Source organism: Panicum virgatum, chromosome 2K (assembly GCF_016808335.1).
Source record: "Panicum virgatum strain AP13 chromosome 2K, P.virgatum_v5, whole genome shotgun sequence".
In the NCBI taxonomy this organism is placed as follows: domain Eukaryota; kingdom Viridiplantae; phylum Streptophyta; class Magnoliopsida; order Poales; family Poaceae; genus Panicum; species Panicum virgatum.
In genome coordinates, this window is record NC_053137.1 from 62,593,837 (window position 1) to 62,616,561 (window position 22,725).

At 48.4% G+C, this 22,725-nt stretch overlaps 3 protein-coding genes across 3 annotated transcripts; 2 read left to right on the forward strand and 1 right to left on the reverse strand.

The window, feature by feature from the left end:
* The first annotated feature begins 252 nt into the window (after positions 1-252).
* On the forward strand, positions 253-5,071 carry LOC120693204 (interferon-related developmental regulator 2-like). Its single transcript, XM_039976625.1, has 13 exons — positions 253-646; positions 736-910; positions 1,843-1,923; positions 2,161-2,243; positions 2,338-2,453; positions 2,536-2,646; positions 2,749-2,861; positions 2,951-3,257; positions 3,336-3,419; positions 3,516-3,566; positions 3,658-3,729; positions 4,401-4,469; positions 4,710-5,071. The coding sequence occupies exons 1-13, from the start codon at positions 637-639 to the stop codon at positions 4,740-4,742; spliced, it is 1,305 nt and encodes a 434-aa protein (XP_039832559.1). The 5' UTR covers positions 253-636; the 3' UTR covers positions 4,743-5,071.
* Positions 5,072-5,588: 517 nt separating this feature from the next.
* LOC120693213 (pentatricopeptide repeat-containing protein At1g25360-like) lies at positions 5,589-9,271 on the reverse strand. The gene is made up of 3 exons (XM_039976631.1): positions 6,532-9,271; positions 6,181-6,393; positions 5,589-6,082 (listed from the first exon to the last, which is right to left on the reverse strand). The coding sequence occupies exon 1, from the start codon at positions 9,212-9,214 to the stop codon at positions 6,818-6,820; it is 2,397 nt and encodes a 798-aa protein (XP_039832565.1). The 5' UTR covers positions 9,215-9,271; the 3' UTR covers positions 5,589-6,082; positions 6,181-6,393; positions 6,532-6,817.
* A 6,640-nt stretch (positions 9,272-15,911) lies between these two features.
* On the forward strand, positions 15,912-22,040 carry LOC120693223 (formin-like protein 13). Its single transcript, XM_039976636.1, has 4 exons — positions 15,912-17,144; positions 17,216-17,412; positions 20,455-20,693; positions 21,059-22,040. The coding sequence occupies exons 1-4, from the start codon at positions 16,024-16,026 to the stop codon at positions 21,851-21,853; spliced, it is 2,352 nt and encodes a 783-aa protein (XP_039832570.1). The 5' UTR covers positions 15,912-16,023; the 3' UTR covers positions 21,854-22,040.
* The last annotated feature ends 685 nt before the right edge of the window (positions 22,041-22,725 follow it).

Below are 22,725 nucleotides of genomic sequence, written 5' to 3' on the forward strand. Positions count from 1 at the left end.
AAAAGCCGTGAAGAATAATCAGAGCGAGAAAGAAAAGCAATACAAAACTAAAAAAGAAAACGAGTAAGAGCCTGTTCGGCTGATCAGTTCTTGACTTATCTCGATTTATTTCCTCTTACATAATCAAATCAGTCGAACACCCTCTAAAACAAAAAAGGAAATGGCTTAGCGTGCCCTAGCTCCCCTTCCCGTCCCTTCCACCAGCCAGCGCCGTTTCTTCTTTGGAACCCCCCAGTCCCCCACCACCGCTCGTTTATAAGCCAGCGACGCCGCCTCCCCCCTGTCTGATTTCTCCCCATCTCTCCCTCCTCGAGCAAAGGCGAGCGCGAGAGAAACCTGAAGCCACTCCCCACCCCGCTTCCCCCATCGCCGCGATCTCCTCACATGGCAGTGCTGCGCCTCCGCGAGCCACTCAAGAGGAACGGCCCCTGCTTCTGCTTCTCCGACCCGTGTCCCTGCGCCGACCCGCGCCGCCCCAGCTCCAACCCCGATCTCGCCGCCCCCTTCCCCTATCTCCGCGTCCATCGCACCTGCTCCTGATCCCACTCTCTTCCTCGCCCTCCTCGCGCCGTGATTCGCGGTTCTGATTCTACTAACGCGGCTTGTCTCAAGGTTCTGTCTCGTGCCGGTCGCGCCATGGGGAAGAGTGAGTTTCTCTTGACGCCGATCGATTGGAAAATGTTTTGTGTGATGGGGTTCTGATCGGTGATTTGGGGGAACTTGGGGTTTGTGCAGGCAAAAAGAGCAAGGCCCGCGGCGGCGGGGACGACCAGCTCGACAGCAGCGACGCCGACAGCGTGGGCTCCTCGTCCACCGCGCTGTCGGATCTCTCGATCTCGTACGCCACCGAGCACGTCAACTCGCAGGAGTTCGTCCTCGACAAGTACATCGACGACCTCTACGAAAAGAGGTCGGGGTTCCCCTTCTAGCCTTCTCTAGCATTTCCTTGTGATCGTGTGCCCATCTTAGTTGTCTTGGTAATTTGCTTTTGTTGATTGTTCGTGTGATGCTCGCTACTTAACTCATGGCTGATGTGACTGTTGTTTGCTGTACATAATTGTAGCTGTCTATATTTTTATCTCAAGTGTTTGGTCTAATTTGCAAGTTGCCATGTTAGGAACTCATTATAATTGAAGGACACACTCTTCTGTAACTAGTTCGGGTACTGGATAGTGTATTTGTTGTGGACGAAAAAGTTGCTGCCCCCTTGTTTCATGGTGGACTTGCCAGCGCTAGCTGGAAAATAATAGGATGCAATTAATGACATTAGAGTAACCTTCATGCTTCTTTGTTAAACTGGCTTCTAAGATTTCCTTGCCCTTTCATTTTACATTTACACTATATCATGCTTAGCAAAATTGACATCAAACAAGTTGAACTTGTGGAATGTGGCCTATTTATTTGGTGTCAAATGGTTAAGTAGATGCCCAATTTTCACTTGGAGGTGGCACTAAATTTGAATAATTAGATTGGAAATTACTTTCCTAGTTTTATGTTCTCCTGAGCCGTTGCCCCTGGAGATGTTACTAAGCAACAATAGCTAAAAGATTGGAAAGTTAATATTCCAATGGGTGAAGTTGTATTTTCAGCTGATGCTTTATTGTTTGTGCAGTGGTGTCTAAAAAGCGACGGGGACAATGTTATTGTTTGTGTGTATTGCTTCCTTGTGTCGCTTTTGGGGACACCATTTCTGGATTGCTATATTTCTCTTAACAATAACTGGTCATGGTTATTAATGTTGTTCCTGTTAATTATTAACAGTAATTGATCATGGCCATTATCCTCTGCCTTTTCATTAACTAATATTCATTGTAATGATGTTATCATTTGTATCTCTTTCAGGGGATCTACAAGAGAGGCAGCATTGGTTAAACTGGTTGATGCCTTCGAAAGTTTTATGCTTCATGGTCTTGTGGAGAACAAGTACGTTATAAGTTCCATTATCAGCCTTAAGTTCCGAAGTGTTTCATGCAGTTTTTTTGGTTATTATCTGGAAATAATATTGTAAATTGCATATTTAAGTTACCGTGAACCCAACAAACTAACCAAATGTCACACTTATGTTCTATTTTATCAATATAGCTCACTTCAGATATGGTATGTGTTATCTGAATCTGCTTGGTAAATGAATAATCATTTCTTGATTTTATGCTTTTTAAGGTATGCCACTCTGCTATGTCAATTCAACAATTCTGTGAAAAAAGGATCTACTAAGGAGGTTTTTCTGGCATCACGTGCCATTGGTTTGTATCCTGTCCCTGCTCACACTTTGAAATTCAAAACAAATACTGTTGTTTTGTGATACCATATTTGGCTGCTTTCTTTTCGAACATCCAGGGTTATTGGCCATTACGCTCGGTGCTGGGAGCAGTTCACATGAAATTATGGAGGAGTCACATCCCCAACTTTGTAGAGTACTTCAAGCTTGGTCCGATGCCTCAAAGATGATATCTGTATGTGTTCATTTGTTTCTCGTTTGGTTTCCAATCTTTTTTTGCACTTTCGGTGAAGTGAAGTTTAACTGGCCTTCTGTAGGCACTTGATTGTTTGGCTGTCATCACATTTGTTGGTGCAACTGATCTGGCTGAAACAGAGTTATCTTTGAAAGCCATGTGGGATGTGATTCATCCAAAGTCTGGTTCAAATGTAAGCATCTCCATTTACTTGTTATCATGTTTTACAAGCTAATGTTGGAAGCAGCTGCATCAAATTTTCAAGGATGATTGAATATGTCTGGAATTTCTGCAGGTGGGAACTGTCAGGAAACCTAAGCCTCCTGTGTTAGCAGCTGCTATATCTGCATGGACATTTCTCCTGACTACTATTGGTTCATGGAGGATAAATACTGACAGTTGGAAAGAGTCAGTACTCTCCTCTATTTTGCACCTCGTATGTGTGCGCACTAAACTATTAATGGATTTACCTAACCTGCCTTTCTTCTGCTTGCTAGGCCCATCGCATTTCTCTCTACTCTTTTAGAAGCAGAGGATCGTGCTGTTCGAATGGCTGCTGGTGAAGCATTGGCTTTGTGCTTCGAGTTAAATCTGCTTGATGTTTCTTCTTGTGAAGATGGTGATGCCAACACAGGAAGAACTGGTGGTTCTAAGAACAAGCTTTTCTTGGATATGCAAGCTTTAAAAGCTAAAATATCTGGTCTAGCCTCTAATCTCTCTGCAGAGGCTGGGGGGAAAGGTGCAGACAAGAAAAACCTTACTGATCAAAAAGACTTGTTTCAACGAATCTTGGATTTTGTCAAGGTCTGTCCATATCCAATATAGTTAGATCTTTGAATTCTTTGTACTGTTTCACTTACTATTCATAGCCATTTTTTACAGTATGGAGAATGCCCTGAAGAATCAATCAAGATTGCTGGAAAGCGTGATGTCTTAAGGGTTTCATCATGGTCTGAACTAATCCAGGTTACTCTCCCTCTCCCCCTCTCCCCCCTTGGTTTGCATAAAATAGTGCATATTGTGTCATGTTCTCATTAGCTATTTTTTTCCCTTGATAATCAGTTGAATTTCTTAAAGCGGTTCCTTGGGAAAGGCTTTCTGAAGCATGTGAAGGTTACTATCTCTTGAGTGATTATTTATTTTTTTTTACTTCTCAAATTTGCTTGATGATATGACAAGCCTTGCTGTTTTTTTTTAAATACAGGAGAATGGACTTCTTCAAGATATATTTGACATTAAGGTCGACACTACTGAAACTCTGTCATCCACTGATAAGGTAAGAAATCAGTGCCACAGACGACTTAAGTTGCAAAGGTAGTTATAGTGTAGGAAGTTTGTGAGAGTTGAACATTGTTGTGCTATTAGCCCGAGCCAGTTTGAGATAAGTTAACCAGGTGGTCTTTTAAACTGATGACTTGCGTTTGCATACGACTCCCATACCTTTAGCAAAAATTGACTATAATCAGGATAGAGAGTAGAGACAAATAGGTTGAATATAGAATTGAAAGGCTAGCAAGATAGGGTGTAATAGCTTCTCGGGGTTAGCTTTCATCGTCTTATTTTAGATATACCAGGATACAATGATGACTGTGAAAAGTAAGGCATAAGGTAGTGTCCTTGATTGCTTAATTTAATCTGGTTAGCCTGAGGACAAGAAAAATGCTCTGTTGCAATTTCCTGTGCGATTCCAGTCACAGAAAAAGTCCAAAAATAATTATTGGCTTTGTTAGCACCCCGTGTAGTAAAACTACAATTTCACCTTCCTGAAAATAATATGGACCTGGTAAGGTTGATTTGTCTGTTTGCATGAACTGCTCAGACTTGATTCCTTAAAACCATCCACATCTTCTCTTATATGTTCAAGTTTCTATTGTTCATATGCCTATTCTCTTGGGTTGCTATTAGTTTTATATAGATTTTGATCACAACAACCCAAACCTCCTGCAGAAAATCTTTAGGTCTGAAGAGGAAAAAGAAAGAGCTCTGAAATTGAACAAGGAGCGTCGTCTAGCCCAGGTAATGCTAATGTCCTAACGTAAAAAAAAATTCTCCTGCTTAACAGTCGTGCCCTTGCCTCCTCCTCCTTCAGTGTCAAGCATAATAACTAAAATGTTAGTAGTACCTACATGGTACCTCGACGATATAAAGCATCCTACATGGATTATGCATTTGCATGCACCAGCAGTTTAGAATAAAAATATAGCAATGACAAGAATGCATAGTGTACTAATACAGTCAATGATTTGATCATTTCAGGCGAGGAAGAACGCTGCTATGCTGGTCGAGTAACAAGGTTACAAGGATGAGAAAACAACAGCCATTGTGTTTCTCTTTATATCTGGACATTTATCCGTGTAAACTACTGCTAGCACAGCCCATTGTAGCTTGTGCGTTCATGATAGCGTACGTGATGAAGAGTAATATGACACTACTGTTCGTGCATCTGGAACGTCAGATAGCATGATTTATGCGGGAATATAGTTAACAAGTTTCTTTGGAGCTGTCTACTTTCACAGCAGGTTTTGTTTGAGGGTCTGCCCATTCTAAGATATGTTGATATGTTTTCACACAGTTACATCACTTTGATCCATGGTGGTATATTGATATTGCTTGAGACATGTTTTATTCGTCGTTCTCTTTCTGCGAGCCTTACGTTTAAGGAGGGGAGATGTGATCTTTTTTCCCCATAACTGGCGAGGTAATATCATTATTGGAAGTAACGTAATTACAAGTTCACGACGAGATTTCATCAGGCGTTTGTGGTTCAGCGTGCCCTATCAGGCTAGCACGAGTGAGTCAAAACACAATCGCTCGATAGGAACCGAGCGTAATATGTAATGAAGCGGGACCATTCTGTATTATGCGGGATACGTACGCCATTTACGATCCATCCCTGCATATATTGCTCAGTCTGTAGATTCTTTTGTTTTGTTTATGAGCATACTCGTATGCTTTAGAATAGAAGATTCGATGCGATCATGGATGTTTACGGCCACATTGTGGTTTACGACGCACAATCTCTGTAACGATCCGCTGTGTGCTACTACCAATACGACTCGCTATCTAACAGGGAATAAAAGCAGCACGTGCATGGAAATGCTGTCCAATGATGAATGATACCGAGCAAGACGAGCATTGTGCAAGATAAATCCGAATAAAGCTCTGAATTGATCTTCAATGTGCTCGCTCCCACTTGGCGATTATGCTCACCCACACCCATGCTGTACAAATGAGGTAATGGATTTTACACCAATGATGTTTGACGGGGCTTCTAACCGTGTAAAGATAAACTGTATCAAGTGACTCCTGTGTATCAGCCTCTATAAGTCTATATTGTATTATTGTTGCCGTCAGTGCCGTCCCAATGGTTGTGGCTGGTGCTGATTTGCTGTGAGAAAAAAATACTGCTGGCTAGCTGGTAGCTGGTGGCTAGTGCTGATTTAGTGTGAGAGAAAAAACACTGCTGCTTGTTGCCAGTGCCAGCAGAACAGAGTGAAAATCACACTGGTAAATTACCTTGACAAATTTCAAGTTAACTATGAGAGGGAGCACGATAGTAAAGTTACATCGCTGGGCAGGCGGTCCCTCGTCTCCTCTGTGTAACAGTCCATTTGCCGTACAGTCTGTAACTGTAAGAAAATATGACATTGGCAGTCCATTTGAGGCAGTTGCAGTTCTCATGATGAGCAAAAGCCAAGTGACAATGAAAGAAATAACAACAGCTTACCTTTTGGTTTTTGCAAGTTTTGTATTTGTTCCGATGAGTTTAATGCTAGGGTTTTCCAATTGGTAGCACCACCGTTGCCAAAACTACTGAAGACCTCATTCATGCCCAGTTGCCCCTCCTCCCATGCATTGGCTGCCATCCGTCTGCCATCCGTCTCCCATCCATGGTCTGTTATTCTGGTGTTCAATGAACCAGGTAATGACATTATGGCTCCTGAAATTGTTAGGACACAAAGCTTAAGTTCTTATCATTAACTAAAGTGAAAAATGTCAACATAGATTTGTAAACTTGTCTGTTTAATCTGGTCTAGACTGACTACTGAATATATGCAAATGACACATTGATGCTTACCGAGAAGGATTCTCGCTGATGAACATTAAGCACATTTGCCCCCCCTATCCCGGGTAGCATATAGCACACATGAAGCCTCAATGAAACACAGACTAATAGATTAACTGTAAGATCTCAGTTGACAGAGCGGCCATGACAGAATAGTCTCTTTGATCTGAGTTGATCCAGTCCATGAATTCCTCTTCAAGGCTTCTTGTTTGATTGCAACCAAGATGGCTGACAACATAAAGCTGAGACAGCATCTGGCGGGCATGTGCTAGCCGGTGCTACTACAGGAAAAGTATTTTCACCAATAGTTACCACATGAACATTCTCCATCTTTGAAATGGTGAAATCGCCTAACATCCCTAACAACAATCTCCCTTCCGACCGCCTTCGACATGAACATTATTGCTGCATGACAATCAGCGCATATTTTCAAGTTCTTAAGAACTGTAACCGTAGCTCCAGGAGGCAGCTTTAGGAGCCCAAAACCAACCGCCAGCCTCTCACTATGTGCAAATAATATATGCTCCTTCTGATGAGGCTCCATGTCATGCAACACAACCTTTGTATCAGGAAGATATCCGAGCTTTCTCATCTTAGCACTAACCATTTCAAGGAAGTGGTAAACTTCATGTGCTTCCGGATGTTTTGTGTCACCAACAAGAAATACATGAACTTTGTTTCCCACTTCTATCCAACTGCACCCTGGTTCTTTCTTTACCCCTCGATCACGCATTAGCTTCCTTACTCTTGCAGCATCTACCCAACGTCCGGCAGCTGAGTAAGTGTTGGACAGTAGGATGTATGTGCCATCGTGCTGTGGTGTCATCTTAAACAGCTGGTCTGCAGCATAAGCACCAAGTTCCATATCTCCGTTAGTCCGGCAACCAGAAAGAATGGCCTCCCAAATGGATGGGGTAGGCTCAAAAGGTATTGTCTTGATCAAATCTCTAGCTTCTCCAATTCGTCCAGCCCGACCAAGCAAATCAATCAGCCGCGCATAGTGATCTTCTCCAGGGATAATGCCAAAGTCCCTCTTCATGGACTCAAAATAATGAAAGCCTTCATCCACCAAACCAGCATGATTGCAAGCTGTCAATACTGTGAGGTAGGAAATCCTATCTGGATATATGCCTTCAGCAACCATCTGATCAAAAAGATCAAGTGCCTCTCTTCCATGTCCATGCTGCCCAAGAGCTGAAATCATAGCATTCCATGAAACAGAATCAACATTAGGCATCACAAGGAACACAAGCTGAGCTTCTTTCACAGCACCACATTTAGCATACATGGTAATGAGTGCATTTCCTGCAGAATTGCTCCCCTCAAAACCAAGCTGCACAAGATGCCCATGGAGCTGCTTCCCATGCTTCAGTGCCCCAAGTTCACCACATGCAGCTACAGCACCAGCATAGGTGTAATCACACGGCTTGACATCCTCAGCCCTCATCCAGTTAAACAGCTTAAGTGCATCTTCGGCATGCCCTCCATGGACATATCCTGAGACCATCACCATCCATGACAACTCATTTTTGTAAGGCATCTCCTTAAATACCTCAACTGCCTTGTCTAAACAGCTGCTCTCAACATACCCTGACAAAATGGTATTCCAAGAAACGACATCCTTTGATTTCATACTGTCAAATATCCTTTTGGCAACAGCAATCTTCCCACCCTTCGAGTACAAGGTCACCAATGCATTGTTAACAGGCAAAGCTGCCTCAGGCGCAAAATCTGGCTGCAACCGAATGATCTGACCATGGACAGACTTCCCAAGTACAAAGAACCCAGCATTTGCACAAGCACTCAGAACACTAGTAAATGTGAACTCATCAAGAGGCATCCTTCCTAGCACCATCCTTCTGAACAGCTCAAATGCCTCTTTAACCAATCCTGATTGCACATATCCTGAGATCATGGCATTCCACACGACATCAAACTTCCCATCAACCTCCTCAAAAACTGATCTAGCAGCACAAATATCGCCTCTCCTAACATACCCGACGACCATAGTAGTCCACGTCAGTTCATCCGTAGCTGGCATTTCGTCAAGCACCCTCCGTGCGTCTCGCGTCGCCCCGGGCACGTCACATTTCATGTACAGCGCAATGAGCGCGTTGCACACCGACAAGACACCCCCGGCGCCAGACTTGAGCACCGAGCAGTGTAGCTGTGCACAGTGCAGGACAGAGAGATTGGGCAGGTGGGCTGCTGCGCTCAGTAGCGCGGTGAACGAATAGTCGTCGGGCCGAATGGAGCCGGAGGCGAGCAGCGAGCGGAACACGGCGACCGCGGGCGCGGCGCGGGACGCGCGGGCGTACGCCGAGATCACGGCGTTGTGGAGGACGGTGTCGCGGCGGGCGGGCGGGACGGCGTCGAAGAAGGAGACGGCGGCGGGGAGGCGGCCCGCGGCGGCGTGCGCGGCGACGAGCGAGGTGGCGGCGACGGGGCACGGGTTTGAGCGGAAGAGGAGCGCGGCGGCGGGGAGGTCATGGGACAGGGTGTAGAGGTGGATGAGGCGGAGCCTGAGGTGCGGGTGCGACGGCGCGTGGAGGAGCCCGGAGGCGAGGAGGCGAGCGTGGAGGCAGCGGAGCGCGCGGAGGAAGGAGGAGGGGGCAAGAGAGCGGCTCGCGGCGAGGCGCCGCAGGAGGACGGAGCATTGGTAGGGCAGCGAGGTGACGGCGGGCGGCGGCGGCATAGCGTGGTTGGGCAAGCCGGGCGCGCGCCGCCCAGGGTTCAATTGGCCTCGCTGGCCCGCGGGGATCAGTCAGGCTTCCGAAGGTAAAAAAAAAAAAGGGTTAATTGGTATCGTGCCATTATAATTTTTTCGTTTTTGAACCACACCACTATTTCTCAAGTAACTACGCCGATGCCATTATAATTCACTGAATATTGGAAATATGCCACTGTATACGCTTGACACTGGGTTGGGCCCAGTTGCAGTGTATAGAGACGTCCCCCACCCCTACGGTATTTTCGTATGGACGATTTGCCCCACCCCACCTAAATGGATAGAAGAGGGTGCTCCTCTGACCACTGTCGCATACATTCGTGTTCGCCCATGGCCGGGGCCAGCGACGAGGCGGAGTCGACGGCAGCGACGGGAAAGGTGAGGAGCTGGCTCGCGAGATCCCCGACGAGATCCTGCTCCACCTGCCCTCCCACCCCACGCTGGTACGAAGAGCCGCTGCCAGCAGCGGCTTCCGCGGGCTCGCGGCGACGGTGACGCAAGCAGCTTCTTGCGGCAACGACGGCGACGGCGGGGCGCGTGGCGTGAGCACGGGCCAAGGGCAAGGGAAGTTGGGGAGGGCCACTTGTTGAGCTTCGGGGCCACGCCGCCGGGGCCTTGGCTCGCTTTCACCCCGCCGCACCCTTGGGCGCTCCACCAGCACGCACGCGTGCCCGTGTCGGCGGCGGCGAGCCGACTGTGTTCTTCCTCGGCGGCGGCCGCCCTGCCCCATGGACATGGTGGTGTCGTCGGAATGCGACACGGACGCCAGGGCGTCGTGCCTGCCGCTCGCGAGGCAAGTCGGCTAGCGGGCGGCGGCGGGTGGTGGCAGAGGCAAGGGCCAGCACCGCTCGGCAGCTCTCCCGCGGCCCGCGTGGGGCCATGGCCGAGGCGCGGCCCGCGCGGGGCCAGGGCGGAGGCGCCGCCCCTCCCCTTCTACCTCCACCGCGCATGGAGCTCCCATCACCGTCGATTGGAGAGAAGGGGGCGGTGAAGCTCGAGCAGGGGGCGGCGGAGCTCGAGGGGGAGGGAGGACCCGCGCACCGGCTGCCCCGTGGCGGCCGCGCTCCGCCCGCACGCCCAAGCAACCTCCGCCCCCGTGGCGCTCCGCCCGCGCGCCCGCCGCCCACCGGCCGCCGCAGCCCCGCGCCCGCTGGTTCGCGTGCCCGCCGCGCGCCGGCGGCCCCATGGCAGCCGCGCTCCGCCCGCACGCTCAAGTAGCCTCCGCCCCCGCGGCACTCCGCCCGTCGCACACCGGCCGCCGTAGCCCCGCCCCGCTGCTCCGCGTCCGCCCCATGCGCGGCGGAGGTAGAAGGGGAGGGGCGGAGCGCTCAGGACTGGGCCCCTTATGTCAGTGAGTGAGAAAGAGAAGAGGAAGGGGTAATCTTGTCCATACGAATATACGGTACCCGCCGTACGTCTGACACCGGGCCCAAATTGTCTCCAGACGTATACAATGGCGTATCTCAAACATGTGCAGAGTTATAATGGCAGTGTCATAGTTTCTTGAATAGTAATGGTGTATTTCAAAAACAGAAAAATTATAATGGCACAGATCTAATTAACCCAAAAAAGGTTTTCTGAACTTCCAGGGCAAAAAAAAATCCAGGGCTGCGGGCTGCCCACTCGGTGAACGATTACCTTTTTCTCCACAGCAGCTCAAAAGGCCACCGCCGGTGATGGACTGTTGGTAGCAGCGGCCAGCTGTGACCTCACTCATAACTTGTCGCCGGCGACAAGCCATCCCATGTGATTCGCACGTATAACTGAACTGTTGTTTGCCTGGCATGTGATTGAACATTTTGAATCGACGGCCACAATTGACAAACCTATAGAATTTTGTAAAAATATTTTAAACGCTGAATTTCTTGGCGAGAGAAAGAAGATGACAGGATTGGGGCCGGGCGAAGCAGGGAAGGAGGGGCTGGATCTGGAGTCGGATTTCTTTCCTTTTCTGGCAAGGTTTTTCACATCTTAGATGGGCCTACATAGCTATTGGGCCAACCTAAAATTGCACGTCTGAGTTTCAAAAAAAAAAATGCATGTCTTGACATTCTTCAGGCTTTGGGCCTCTCCAGTTAGTTGTTGGGCCTAAGGCGTTGTCAGCTAGCGGCAATTTCGGTTTAATAAAAAAAATCATTTCCGTTTTTCTCTAAAAGAAGATGATTTTTTTATGGTTCAAACCAGCAGCTGTACTTGTTACTGCATTCTACGTATACCACGGGCTTGTTTGGTTAGGGGGTGAAAAAATTTTCATGAAATCTTTTTGTCTCTTTAACCACTCATTAGAGGTATTAAATGAAGTCTAATTAAAAAACAACCTCCACAATTATGGTATCGTAGATGTGCTGTAGCTAATAAGGTCTTTGACCGCATGATTAGAGGATGATTAGGGGCGGTTATCGTAGCATCACTATAGCCAGTCATGGTAAAACTTGGCTCATTAGATTCGTCTCGAAAAATTACACCCATCCGTGAAAAGGTTTCGCAAATAAACTTCGTTTAGTACTCCATACATGCATTCGTCTTTTTATGAACAAAATTTCAAGGTGCTAACCAAACATGGCCCGCATTAATGATCTCAAAAACTAGTCCCTCTGACCTCTAAGACTCTAACCATCGCAACACCTTGGAACTAAATTATATGAATTCTTTTGTTAAATCGCGTAAGCAAACACGTCAAGATATCATTGTAGCTTGAGATCCAAACAAGGCTGAAACTCTTTTGGTCAATTTGTATATGCCCTTGGCCTTTTGCTGCTGAAATTCCAACCTTTGCCTTGGGTTTGTGGCAGACAAAATTTTCAAGGGAACGGGATGGATGAGACTGAACCTTGCGTTGTCCATCACAGTCTGTTTTAATGATGATCGTCAGTTAGGTCTTTTTAACAACAGGGATAATTTCAGGCTTCAATACACCCATAGATTTATACAAGTTTTGCTCCTACGCCTACACGAGACAACCATTGGGGCGCGTAGTGCAGGCTGTGATGATCAGGCCGAGGACTTACGGAGCAGGGAATCAATACCAAACAGCAGAATCGATTCGGAGAACAAGACGAGCGTCGGAGAGCAATCCTGTGACCACTCAACAGCAAACCAAGCCATGTCTCATCGGCGATGCACGAAGCCTCAGCAGGTGCGTTCTCCTCCAGCCACATGTGGTTTGTGATAACGAGATGGATGGATGTGATGCAGGAACGCAAAGCGACGGATCCTGCGCGTCGTCGCCTCTGATGATGCTCTGAGCGACGGAGATCCGGAGCAGTAAGCCGGTAACTCACTGTCGGCGCGAAGACGACCTCAAACCCAAATCCCAACTCCCTCGCACGCTGCAGCCGTATACCGCCGGCTCGATGAGAGAGCAGCGAGGAGCGCGCGCCGGCGTGTGGTGCCGGGTGGTCCTGGTCCCGTGACAAGAAACGCCACGCCTTCACTTGCCTCACGGACCACCGGTCCACTGCACAAGCTAACAAGCTCCAGGTCAGTCCGTCAGTGCCCTGGCCTGGGCAGCCCTGCACAGACTTATACTCGCGGGCGCGGCGCTCCGGCCGGCGGGCTCCTCGCTGCGCCGAGCGCGACGCCGCGGGGCCAGACGAAGCGGTCGCCAACTCGCCATCCACCCGTGCTGGTGCTGCCCTCGCATCATCTACATCCCATCCGTTCCGGCGGCCGCACACGCAGCCGCGCACCGGCGACGACGCACCTGTCGGTCGCTCGTCCTCCGACGGCGAGAGGCGCATTTCCGGAGTGGGCGCGGTCGCGGACGTCACTCGCCGCCGCACCGGACACTAACCAGAGCGCCAAAGCGATGGTCGTACAGGAGCCCTGCGCGCCTTCCACCGATGTGCCATGTCCTGGTCCGGCGCTCGCTCCCTTTTTCCGAGGCCCATGATTCGGGAGAACAAATGATGTGGCCGGACACCAACGAGTTCAGAGTCGCTTTGGCAACGTGACGGCGCAGCTAACCGCCGGTCGGGGCCCCGAAGCAACGCACATTCCATTCCATTCCATTCCAAGGCCATTTTTGGTTAGCCATCACATCACAATTTCACAAAAAGACGAATATCTGCATGGAGTACTAAATGAAGTCTATTTGCAAAACCTTTTCAAAGATGGGTGTAACTTTTCGAGACGAATCTAATGACTCAAGTTTCATCATGATTGTCTACAGTGATGCTACAGTGACCGCGCTCAATTATTCACTAATCGTACGGTCAAAGGCCTCATTAGGTAGAGAAAGTGCTACAGTACCATAGTTGTGGAGGTAATTTTGTTATTAGACTTTATTTAATACCTTTAATTAGTGGTCAAAGTGCTAAAAAGTTTTCCTCAAAATTTTTTCACACTCCATTCAAACATGGCCCAAGCAAGGATCCGCACACATGGGCGAGAAAGTTGCAGGCGAGCGCACGCAGCAAACGGAGGGCGGCCAGCAGCGAACGCCGAATGGGCACAGCAAATCTTTCGACCAAAAAAAAAAAAAGGCACAGCAGTAGTACAGCCCTGCTGCAGGAGGCCTTTCCGGGCAGGGGCCAGCGGCATTGTGCTTGCTTGCTTCAGAGGGCGGCTATGCATCCTTTGAACGTCTGTAAAGAGGAATAGGAAGGCTGAAGGGGGCGAAACGAGACGCATGCAGCGTCAAAAGCTGGAATGAATGTGAACCTGGAAGGCTGGAAAGGAGTTTTCGGACAGGACTGCAGCTTTGTTTCCTGGCGCATGTGTGTGGATCATAGTCATCATCAGCCCGTCTGCGTTACTGCAGCAGACTGATAGCAGCAGTGGTTTTGATCTCGGTCTAAAACACGCCCGACGGCCCAAGCCAATTGGTGCGAAGATAGAAAATGTCGGAGCCTTCCTGCGGTTAATCTCAGTCAAACTTCTTCTCGAATGCTGACAAGTTTCAGGCAAAATTTTCTTGGCCATGCTGGCCTCAGAGTCTTCGTCCGGATGCACTGCTACTGAGTTATGCACTCGATGTCGATCTGGAGGTCCTGGATTCCCGCGATACCCTCGTCAAGTCGCCATGGCACTCCGGCGATCCCATGATTTCACACGAGCTAGATGTGCGCGGGTGTACGTGGCTGCCCCCACAATCGCTGTGCATTGCTTCCGGTGGTTGTGGTGGAAGCTGGAGCCGGCGACGAATCTCCGAACAGCAAAAGAAAATTCGCATCCATCTTTCGCCCTCACCAATGAGCTCAGTCTGTTCCAATGTCTTGCCTTGACTCTACAGTCTAATACGTTCACCATTTCTCTTCAGCAGAACGATGCTTTTTTTTTTCATGGAACCCCGTTTCCAATTCAAGAAAAAAAGAACGATGTGTTTTTTTTGAAAGATTAAAGTAGAACGAACTGTCGATGCAAATTTATCCCAATCCCAATCTGTCACAAGTTCAGAGGCACGCCATGCTCTGCAGGTCCTGAATCTTTTTTCCTCAGCTAGCCCGTGTTTGGTTGTGACGGTGAAAAAATTTGGTGAATTTTTTTGCATCTTTGACCACTAATTAGTAGTATTAAATAAAGTCTAATTATGAAACCATCTCCAAAACATTGGGTACTGTAGCAAAGTTGTACCTTATGAGGGCTTTGACCTTGCGATTAGAGAAAAATTTGACCTTGGTTACTGTAGTATTACTGTATCTAATCATGGATTAATTAGACTCATTAGATTCGACGCGCAAAGTTGCATCTATCTTTGAAAAGGTTTTGCAAACAGACTTCGTTTGGTACATCATGCATAGAAGATTCTCTTTGCATCTACAGTAACCAAACACGGCCTAGCTCGGCGCTGCGTGATGCTTCACATCCACCGCCCCTGACCGCCGCTCCATAGCCACGGCGCGCCGGAGGCGCGAACCCGCCGCGGCGTGCCACGTCACGTCCACCCCCACATCCCGACACGCCCCGCGAGTTCACTGACACGCATGGGCACTGTACCGCCCCGACTCGAGTCTCCCCCACCCCACCGCAGGCAAACGACGAACCGCACTGCCCGTGCGCCGACGAGGAAGTCACCGTGTCCCACGCCATCTCGCTCCCCAGCCAACGCCTCTCGGCCACCGCCACGCGGGCCCTAGACGTCTCGGCCAACGCGGCAGTGAGACGTCGATGCAGTGGGCTGGAACAGGGCAGGTAGAAAAAGTAGGGAGCCAAAGACCCCAGGCCGTAAGATTTCCTCACTGGGCCCGCCGTGGCCCCACGCTCTCTCGGTTCTTTCTGGACTGTCTACGAATGCCACTTCATTCACTGCTTCGCCAACGCGACGTGCGGGACGCCCTGATGCTGACGCGGGTGGCCCAGCTTTGGTGGGTCCCACGCGTCATCGGAGCATTGATGGTTCGGGGGCCGTGTGGTCCTCTCGCGAGACCGACCGATTGAACACGCCGAAATGGCGGCTCGCTCGCTTCACCCCCGGCCCCCGCACCTGAAGTTCCACTGCGAATCAACCCCCCGTACAGTTGTTCTCTGACTTGTGGGGACGGCTGCTTTGTGCCCGCCAGCACGGGCCCAGATGTCAGTGTATTTTTCTTTGAAAGGAGCAGCCGCACCCTTTATGCTCGTGGAGCGTACAGCACACTCTCGTTTGCCACTCCGGTGACGCGGCCCCCCCCCCCTCCCGGCTCCCTCCCCCTTCCCTCCCCTCCCCCTTCTCCGTCCGAAGGGCACGCCACAAACAGAAACTGAAGCAACGACACCGAAATTTTGAAAAAAAAATCCGGAAGAGAATTGGGGGATTTAATTAGAGAATTTTAGGTTCTACCAGTGCTTGTTTCCTGATGCGAGGAAGAGAGGAGGTTGTGAGCGCGCTGCTCGCTGTGGTGGTGGTGGTGGCTGGGCTGTCGCTGTTGTCGGCGGGGACGGAGGCTGATGGCGGCAGCCTCCGGCGGCGGTCGCTCCACCAGCCGTTCTTCCCCATCGACTCCACGCCGCCGCCGGGGTCCGATGACTCGATCGTGCCGCCTCCTCCCCCGCCGGATGCCTCGGCGGCGGCGGCGGCCAAGGGCGGCGGGCGGTCCTCGCCCAGCGTGACGAACGCCGTCGCCATCGCGCTCGCCACGGGCCTCGTCGTGCTCGCGGTGGCGTTCTACTCGTGCTTCCTCCTGTGGCGGCGCCGCTCCGGCGGGGGCAACGGGGCCGGCGACGGCGTCCTCCGTGCCGCGAAGCCGGCGCGCCCCGGCGCCGTTGCCAGCGACCTCGGGAGCAGCGCGCGGCACCAGAGGTCGCCGCCGCCGAGCTCGACGGCGTCCGACGCGATATACCTCGACCCGCTAACGACCATGGTGGAGGTGGGCCGGCACCGGCCGCAGAGCCCGGACCTCCGCCCGCTCGCGCTCGTGAAGCAGCCGAGCCCCGACCTCCGGCCGTTGCCACCGCTGAAGCGGCCGGCGGCGCAGCCCCCGCCCCCGCCGGCGTCCACGCCTCCGATGACCACCACGGGGGATTCCTCCGATGAGGAGGACCAGGCCACGTTCTACACCGCGCCGAAGACCGCCAAGTCCTGGTTCAGCCGGAGCACGAGCCAGCGCAGCGGCCTGGAGCAAACTGCTCCTCAACCGCCCGCGCCTGTGCCCGCGCCCGCGCCCACACCACCGCCTCCGCCACAGTCGAATCCCCCACGGCCTGTTCGTCCGCCGCCGCCCCCACCGCCGCCGAGGCAGAGGCTGCTGCGACCGATGCCCACGGAGTCCCCGCCTCCCGCCGTCCTCGCCAGTTTGGCGCTAACCAATCCCCCTGAGCCCTCTGTTCAGGACAGGGGAGGCGAGAATCCCGACGGCCACGGTGGGAGTGCGCGGCCGCCGAAGCCCCCTAGCCTGAAGCCGCTGCACTGGGACAAGCTGCGCGCCATTTCCGGCCGCACCACCGTCTGGGACCAGGTCAACAACTCCGACTCGTTCCGGTGAGCCCCTCTCCCGTTCGTGTTTCCATAACACTTCATCGTTTTGCACTGAGCTGTGGTGATTGGTGCAGCGTGGACGAAGCGGCAATGGAGACCTTGTTCCTGAATAACACCGGCGGCGCGGGGAATTCCGATCAGGCGGCGAGGAGGGGAGGCGCCGGGAAGCAGGAGAGCCGGTTGCTCGACCCGAAAAGGCTGCAGAACGTCGCGATCATGCTCAAGGCGCTCAATTTGACGTCGGATGATGTGATTGGAGCACTCATGCATGGTGAGTTTGTGTTCTCAGTTTTTTACAATCACAGTTCTAGTCTGGTCCCCTGCTGAAGCTTGGAATTTTCTAAAGCGTTATTGTGCAATCCCAATGCTCACATGTCCTCACAGTACAATCTAGTTACTGCTAAACAAAGTACGCACAACAACTTGACAAGTGATTGGGTTGGTGCTTCTCTTTGGTCCCAGGAAAATACAAAGACCAATTTTTCAATTTTCAAAATTCAAAACCTAGGTGTTTGGTACCGCCTTCCCGCGCCACTTGACCGGCGCAAATAGGCGTTTTGGCGCTTTCTTTTGTTTGAATGGCTGACTAGAGCTTTTAAAATACTGCCAAAATGGGTACCTCATATCGTTGTTGGTTAGTTAAAGGGAGGGGGTGATTAATTGGAGATTTTGTCTTGTGAGTTATACTTAAAATGGTATATTTCAGGATAATAATAATAGCTTCTAAGCGTCTGATGAATCTTGCTGCCAACCTATACCTCTGGAGCTGTTCTGATATAGGGTTTGCATCATCCATTTTGCACTGTTCACCAGTCCACATTCTTGTCGTTCATATGTTATTAGTCTGCGATTTGTAGAGTTGGGTAGCTAACTCCTATATTCTCAGGTTATACCTGAACACAATTCTTAGACATGGGAGACTGTCGTATTGCTTACCTAATAAATAAAAAATCTTAGTATACCAGGGAATCTCTCCTACATCCTACAAAGCAACTTTTATTTTGTTTAGATATGTGCTGATAGTGAAGGCTCCTATACCTGTCCTGCCTTTTGACCACAATTGTCACATTCAAGATTTTTTTTTGGTGGAGGGTTACTTTCACGATCACTTAGACTAAAATGCGATGCGTTCCAACGGTGATCGTTTTTGTATTATTAGTTCTACAGTCTTTGAAACACACCATATGTTCCAAATAAGCTTCTGTTGTTGATAGTTCAGCTTGGGTTACTGCATCCAAACTAAAACTTTATTCCTATTTTCTAATATAGTTATGGTGTTAATATTTGATTAGCTGGCGTGGATGTTTGTGTGAACCATCGGTGATGTAGCGTCATCAATCATGTCATGTTAGGTCATGGTTAGATCAGGAGTTCAGGACACAGATTAGGGCATGTATTGGAGAGGCAAGAGCATCTTTCAAAAAGATGCAGGTTATTTAGTAATTACTTTCTGATGCTTCTGGTTTCTCTTGTTATTATTTTGTGTCACACATATGCATTTCCAACTTGGTAACAGCTGTAGTTACAAATGGTGAAGTGGTAACTGCTGCCCGAACCTTGGATATCCATTTCAAGAATTTTTATCACTTCCACCATCCTCTTCTTGTCGGCTTCTCTCTTGTGTTGTCCAAAAGATGTGACATATTCATTTGTTGCCTAAAATCTTTATAGAAGAAGGAAATCTGGCGGACAGTAGACGTAGATGATGGCAGGATTCCTATTATTTACTTATCTTTGCAATTTGTTAACTAATATTCTTGGAATTTGTCATATGCATTTCATCAACTAATATGCGCTAGCCCTAATTTTTTTCCAGCTAATATCTGATAAATTTTCAACAGTTACTTATCAATTATGAAAGTAATGAAGAGTTAATTTGATAAATTAATTTGTGAAATAAAATAGCAGGATACCTATGAGAAACTAGTACTTTTGTGTTAAGAAGAACAAATAGGCACCCTTTACACCCATACCTCTCACCAGCTCAGTTCCTTGTAGAAGTAGTTGCAGTAGGTTCACTAATTTCATGATTGTCTTGTCATCATGGGGTATCCATACTAAATTTAGGTGTTATATTGCTTGATCTTAAGTTGTTGATTAGTTGATGTGCTTTCTTATAATAAACAAGTGCATTGATCTTGTTAATTGACCTAGTTATGAGTTAACCAGTTTTTAAAATTTTACCTGAAGAGATTTCCTACATTCAACAGTAAAAATTCCGTATGTTACGTGTAATATATAAGATCACAAGGAGGGTGAGAAGTGGGCCAATCACTATTGTATGCTAACTTTTGTCAGCATAAGAAATAACAGTTGGCAGTCGACTTAATATATTGACACGCAGATCTCCTGCATGTTCGAGCAAAAAAAAAAACAGTTGGCAGTCGAGTTATCTAAATGAGGGCATCCGTTCATATATCTTGCCACGGTTCAGATAATTCTTCTCAACCAAAATTACTGTTTCACGCGGGATGTGCAATTTGATGTGTTATGCCACAGTTTGGGGTTATCTCTTGGATTAATTACTGCAGAGGGGTTGTTAACCGCCAAAAGAAAGTATTGAGGAACTGTTGGATATGATGGCCACTTGATCCATTAACGTTATTATTTATTTTTGCTGTAGTACATGATTAGCACCTTTATTGGTTTTGGAATCGAATTGTGTGACTATGCCCCAGATTTCTTCTTAGTTTACCCCCTTATGTGTCTTCCTTATCTGGCGTACACTAACTAGAATTATTAGCTCTGTAAACCTTTTGGTGATTACTTAAACTGCTATGATAGGAGCTATTTGTGCCACTTCCTTTCGTAGAGTAAGGTGCTGCTGTTCATGGCATGGTAGTGGGCCTATGGTTCAGTTGTTTTCTTATGCATCACATGGAAACATTGATTAGCTGTTTGTGTTGGATCTAACAAACATTAATACATGTCCCTTGTTTATTGTTCACAACCAACATATCTCATCTATACAGTTTGTTTTAGTTTTATGCTGTTTACAGTACTGAATTATATCTGTATATACTGTTGACGTGATACACAAGCCACATAATTAAAAATCATGGACAAATGGAAACTGTTGTGCATTAGTGTTCCCAGTGCATTCATGATTTCAGGACCTGCAGCAACAGGTCTGTATACAACACATTATCATCCTATTTTAGATATCGACATGCACGGTCAATTTGCGGGTGCTGTTTTCTTGATATCTTCTTCAATAGTTTGAGTCATCTTTTGTTGCCGTGGTAGCAGTTTGGAGTCACAATATGCATTTTGGTTCTATTTAACTAATACGGTTTGAAATGTGGTCCAACAGGAAGTGGAGGTTTGGGGTCTGAGCTCTATGAAATGCTAGCTAAGATGGCACCCACCAAAGAAGAAGAATTGAAATTAAAAGATTATAATGGTGATATATCAAAACTTGATCCAGCAGAGCGCTTTCTGAAAGAAGTACTTGATGTTCCTTTTGCCTTCAAAAGAGTAGATGCGTTGCTGTACAGAGCAAACTTTGATACTGAAATGGATTACTTGAAGAATTCTTTTGGTACCCTGGAGGTAAATAGCAATTATGATTCAACCTTTCCATTTGAATATTATAACACTTCCTCTACTACAAACTAGTAAGCTTTGTTTTCATTAAATTCATGTTACGTGTGTCCATTCTTCAGAAAATAATTTTGCCATATTTTCAGTAACAACGACAAGTGTGTTACTAATTGTTTGAAAATAGATGCTTGGTAACTTCGCATTTGTTGTATGATTCACAGGTTATATGTTTATAGGCAACTGATGGATTTTCAGAAAACATTTGCAGGCTTGGTAACCTGCTGGCCGCTGCCAATTCAGTTAATTTGAGAAACTGACAATAGGTACATTCAGGCCAACTATCAAAACGTAATATTTTTTCAGAACCTTTTCAGGCAGCCTGTGCAGATCTGAGAAGCAGCAAGTTATTCATGAAGTTGCTAGATGCAGTTCTGAAGACTGGGAACCGCATGAACGATGGAACTAATCGAGGCGAAGCCAGGGCCTTCAAACTTGACACTCTTCTAAAGCTTGCAGACATCAAGTCGACAGACGGCAAAACAACAGTGCTCCATTTCGTGGTACAAGAGATCATCCGATCAGAAGGCCTAAGTTCCGATCAAACAGCAGTAGTAAATTCTGGCATCACCAGCAAGGAGCAGTTCAAGAAGGACGGGCTGAAAGTACTTGCTGGGCTCAGTAGTGAGCTCTCAAACGTGAAGAGGGCGGCCGCATTGGAGATGGATACGCTGATTGGCAATGTCTCGAGGCTCGAAACCGACCTCGAGAAGGTGAAGCTGGTCATGCAGCTCAAGGAGACATGTCCCGATCAGGACTCAAGCGAGAAGTTCTTCGACGCGATAGACGCGTTCCTCGGAAGATCTCTGGTGGAGATCGAGAGCGTGAAGGCGGCCGGGGAGAGAGCGCAGCAGCGCGTGAAGGAGACCACAGAGTACTTCCACGGCGACGCCACCAAGGAGGAGCCTCATCCGCTGAGGATCTTCATGGTGGTGAGCGACTTCCTGTCGACGCTGGACCGTGTGTGCCGGGACGTCGGCAGGACGCCGGAGAGGGTGATGATGGGGTCTGGCAAGTCGTTCCGTGTCTCGGCGGGCACGTCCTTGCCGCCGCGCCGGCACGAGCAGCGGAAGGAGCCGAGCTCTTCCGACGAGGATAGCTCGTCGTCTTAAGCAGAACTAGAAACAATCTTTTTGATGCATAGGATAGTTGTCCGGATTTGAGGGCTGTGATTCTTGCAGAGTTGAGCATGTGTAGTCGATGTCAGAACTCAGGAGATAAAGTTACTGTGTAATAGTTTTACAAAGGTTAAAAGATGCAAGTATATAAGACAGAGGCTTCTGACTCGATCAAGGTATCTGTCATTCTCTTACTTTTGCTATTGTGATTAATAAAAATGCACGCACAGACGGAATGGGGCCGAGAGTGACGTAGTGTGTCGTGGTCTCGTGGAATCATAAACAGTTCATTGTAAATCTTCAGCCAGTTGAGTTTGCGGTGTGCTGATTAAGTAGGGCGTTATTACTTCAGAAAGAAGCCTGTTGGACCTCTGCATCTGGACCAGAAAATGTAGCGGTCATGAGATACACCTGCACCATCATCGGCCTGCACACATGGCTGGCCGCTGCTAGCATGATCACTCGAGGGCCCGACACTGCAAATGACGGAAAGGCTAGCATGATGAATGAAGTACGAAAAAACAGTAGTGGTGACAGCGAAGTGAAAATGGGGAAGATTAATTAATGCACAAAGCGTTCATCACAAGATAGGAAAAGTGGCCCCAAAGCGATACTTCTGTGGCGTACATATAAAAGAGGACTATTTTGTATTTTTGTGGCTACAGACCACGTTGCAACTATTTTTATCTCCAAAAGTTAAGCCATGACTATTTTGTGAGTGTTAAGCAATGATTGTGTTCCTTGGATAACATATATACTAATTTTTTTTATTTTCTAAACTAGCAAGGCGGCCCGCGCAAATAGCGTGGGTAGCTAGTTATTTTTATATTACCATTTCTATTCTAAATTATTAGTCACTTTGTTAG